This window comes from Pteropus alecto, unplaced genomic scaffold (genome assembly GCF_000325575.1).
Source record: "Pteropus alecto unplaced genomic scaffold, ASM32557v1 scaffold92, whole genome shotgun sequence".
In the NCBI taxonomy this organism is placed as follows: Eukaryota; Metazoa; Chordata; class Mammalia; order Chiroptera; family Pteropodidae; genus Pteropus; species Pteropus alecto.
The window spans coordinates 6,357,816-6,361,895 of NW_006432447.1; the positions used below are offsets into that span (position 1 = coordinate 6,357,816).

The 4,080-nt window shown below is 54.6% G+C and overlaps 1 protein-coding gene across 1 annotated transcript in view; it reads right to left on the reverse strand.

The window, feature by feature from the left end:
* Positions 1-1,071, reverse strand: part of EPHB1 (EPH receptor B1) — a 398,288-nt gene extending 397,217 nt beyond the window's left edge. Inside the window, exon 1 of the mRNA XM_006907222.1 lies at positions 648-1,071. Within this exon, the coding sequence (XP_006907284.1) occupies positions 648-705 (58 nt within the window). The 5' untranslated portion in view covers positions 706-1,071. The remainder of the gene's footprint in view (positions 1-647) is intronic.
* Positions 1,072-4,080: the final 3,009 nt, after the last annotated feature.

Below are 4,080 nucleotides of genomic sequence, written 5' to 3' on the forward strand. Positions count from 1 at the left end.
CCCACCCCACCCCACCCCCACGTCCAGGGTCAAGAGGCAACAAAGGTGTCCACCACATCCTGACTGACCAGGGTCCCGGACTTCCAGGCTGTCCCCGAGGGTACGGCCAGTGAACTCAGCTCTTCTCCTTCAGCGGCCACTTTCGGGGTACCGGGACAGAGCTTCCCCGCCCCCCGCTCGCAGCGCTAGCCCTCCGAGCCCAGAGTCCTGGAGCCCGCGGACGCCAAGCTGAAGAAAAGGAGAAGTGGCGCGCGGCCGCCTAAGCGCATCAGTGCCTGCGTTTGGAAGGGAGCGGACAGGCGCCTGCACTCCAGGACCGGATGGCCTGAGGAGTCCCCTTTTCCCCAACGCCCAGCTGTGCCCGGAGCTAGGGAGCCTGCACCGCAATGCAGCGGGCTCCACGCTTTCCAAGCCGAGGCTGCGGGAGATCGGGGCTACCGGGGAGCGCCAGGCGCGGGAGCCAAGGGGCTCCGCGAGCCAGCCGGGGGCGCGCCGTTGGGTGCCGCCCCAGTCCGGCGCTCAGCCGCGGCGGAGGCTTCGGAACAGCCTTGCCCAGCGGTCGCGGGCGACGCGAAGCAGCCAGCGACGCCCCGGGCATACAGCCGCCAGCCTCCAGCCGCCAACTTGCTCCGCGGAGGGTACGTTACCTTCCATCGCGGCCACTGCGGATGCCAGGAGGAATAGCAGCAGGCAATCCAGGGCCATCGCCGGCCGGCGGCCCCCAGGCCGAGCCCGAGGCAAGGCGGCCGCGCGGGGAGGGCGCCGCGTCCCGGGGCGCCGCTGCACTCCCCGCTGGTGGCTTTTCCGTATCCTTTCGCGCTCTCGCTGGGACCGGACTCCCCGGAGCGCGGCGTGGGCGTGGGCGGGAGTGTGCGCGCGTGGGGCGGTGCGGGCGCGCGTGGGTGTGGGTGTGCATGTGTGTGCGTGTGTTTATGGGAGAGGTGGGTGTGTGCGTGCGTGTGTGAGAGGGCGAGGGAGTGCGAGCTGGAGAGAGCGCGCGAGTGCGTGTGCGTCCTGCTGTCACATTGCGAGCTAGAGCGGAGCCTACGAGAGGACGGAGCCGGCCAGACTGACGGGGGAGGGAACGGGATCCCCCACCATCAGCTCTCTCTCCACCCCTAACACCTCCTGTCCAATCAAGGAATCAAACCTGCAAAAATCTCCTGTCCAATCAGGCTCGAGCATCTCCTTACACAGGCATTGTTAGTTTAAGAAAAACTTTTGCTTGCTAGGCTGTGCGGGAGGGCTCAGAAGGCGCTAGGAGGGGTCCGGGCTCCCCCTGGTGGTGCTCTCGTAGAACCGCACCGGCCCGCCCCAGCTCCCCATGCCATGGACCTAGGGGTCCTAGCGAAGGAGAAGGTTGAGGCCTTTACCCTTATAGCTCACCCATAAATAATCAAATGTGTCTTCTTTCATCTTCTCAGAGAGACTTACCCTGACTACCCTATTTAGTGCAACCCCGTGGCATACCCTGGCCCTCCTATCCATAGCACTTTACCTTCTAACAGTGCTTCTAATTGATTTTACAAATCAATTCTGTTTGTCGTGGGTCTCCCCTTATTAGAATGGAATCTCCATTCCTGGGATTCGTCTTTGTTTTGTTCACTGCAGAATCCCAAGTGTCTAGAACAGTGGCCGGCCCGTAGAAAATGATGGTACATATCTGTCAAATAAATGAATAAGCTTCAGAGAATCTTTGGGTGGGCAGCGAAGTAGAAATGCTTCTTGTCCAAATGCTACTCTCATCCTCCAGAAGTCTCTGGCTGCCTTGAGGTTTCATTTCTGAACGAAATCCACAGTGGGCCCTGACCCCCAAAGATCTGTCTGGTGCGAGAAACCAGTGGTCACACAGTTGGCTGTAAACAAAGAAGAATGCTATAGGAGCAGCAGAGGATTATGCCAGGTGAGGGCACAGAGGAAAGCACCATCCCTGTGGGTGAGGCATGGGCTGCAGGACTTACATAGGCAGCGACAGAGGGACAGGGTGTTGGAGGTGGGAGTGATTCTCCCAGGCTAAGCCCCCAGAGTTGCACTTTCTTTTCCTGTCTCTGGAGATAGCCAGAATGTTCTAGATCAGGGACCTGCCTTGAGGCTGTAATGTTATTCTCTAGACATGTCCTCACCCCATCACCCCCACTCCAGACTTGATGATGGTCTGGTCCTACAGGGCCAGGGAAGACCTGTTAGATCACCTTACCACCAACTTCCAGGCAGCTGCCTCTTCCCCACCAAGGCTTCCCCAGAGTTGTTAATGAGCTAACAGTGGACAGATGTGATGACCCCTCCCATGCTCCCTATCCTCCTTTTTGGGCTTTGCTGAATCAGTCTCCCACCCTCTGTGTTTAGTCTCTCCTTTGCTGGGAGCACCCCACCCCCTCGGTCACAACCAGACTCTCCCCCAACCTGGAGGCACTTTACTTCCTCTACTGTGACTCAGGTAGCCTCCCCCTCCCCCATCCCACCCTACCTCAGCACCTGAAGGAAAGATCCCATTGGCCTCATTCCCTCATCATCATTCTTAACACCATGCCTGCTGCCCTCTGCCCCACCACACACCAGCAACTGTGTCCCAACATCTGTGGAGCCATCATCCTGAGAATGACCCACTTTATTCCCAGTTACCCATTGTCCTCCTGGACCCTCAGCACCCTCTGACATAAGGGACCTGCATTTCTCCTGGGCTCTTGTCTCAGTTTCCATGGTCCTAGTTTTCCTCCCTGTTTGTCCATGTCTTACTATTCCATGTGTTCCCTCTTCAACTCTCAAAAGAAGTTTCCCACTAGCTTCATCCCTGGAACCTCTGCTCCCTGGTCTGTAGACAATTCCTTGGCGGTTCCACCTGCTCTTCTGCTTCCAACCCCCACCCCCGAATGGATTGATGATGGCTGGATAAATGAGTCTCAGATCTTCTCTCCTTTACTACATCAGTCTTTTGAGAGGCATATTGGACAAAGTCCCCCTCTGCCACATCCTCCTCCTGATGCCTATGTCCCTATCCCTTGTTTCAGCCCAAACTGCTTTCCTTGGGACAACTGGAGAGTCTCAGAATGGTCACCCAGCTTCCATCTCTTCCCCTTTCTAATCTTTTTGCACTCCTGCCAAACTAATCTTTCTCAAGCCAAGCTGGATCTTATCTCTTCCCAGCACAGAAAGCTAGTGGCTCTTCACAGTCTATTGAAGAAAGACCAACCACTCTGGTGTGGCATTCAGGTTTCTCCATAAGCTCCCTGGAACCTGCCTTCTCAGCCCTAACTCTGCCAGCCTCTCTCTGGGCCTGAGATGCTCAGCCAGCTTGATATACTCACCAGACCCACATCCATACCCACACCCCTTTCCTTGTACCCAGCTAGTCATGCACTCACCTACTTATTCAGCAAATATCTGTTGAGTGCGTACCAGGCAGGCCCTGCTCTAGGCTGTGGGGACTCTAGACATAGGTCTTGCTTGGAGGGAACTTACAGTGTAGTAGAGAAAGATGACAATGAAGGAGCAATAGTATGTTAGATGGTGAGAAGGATTAGAGAATAAAGCAAGGTAACAGCTAAAGGGCAATTGCAGGTAGTAAGACATAAGGGGAATGCCTCTGGGTTTTGAGGACATTCTGCATACAAGCACTGCACTGGATGTTTACATGCAAAACTGAAATGAAGTGAATTAAATGTTCTGCCTTCTACTTCTACTAAACCTCCCCCTCCTCCCCTTTGTTTGGCAGCTTTTTGTGTTACTGAACATCCAAATCAGGTTTTGTTTGAAGAAAGGGTTCTATTGCAAGGCGAGAAGGAGGTTGGGGAAAGTAAGAAGGATTAAAGGACAGGGTTGGATTGGGGTGGGAATAGGGCACTTCAACTCAGAAGGTTATGAGAAAGACAGCATTAATGACTTTTAGAACATACTGATGGCTCAGGTAAGAATAGCATCAATTTAGGGCTTTTATTAATTTCCCTAATAATCCAGAGGATTGACTTTTCTTGAGCAAGTTAAATATTAATTTAGCTGTGCAGATTGATCTTTCTGTTGCAATGGGTTATGATTTGTAAATATCCGTGACAGCACCATCGGTTTGGATTCCAAGCCTGGGTA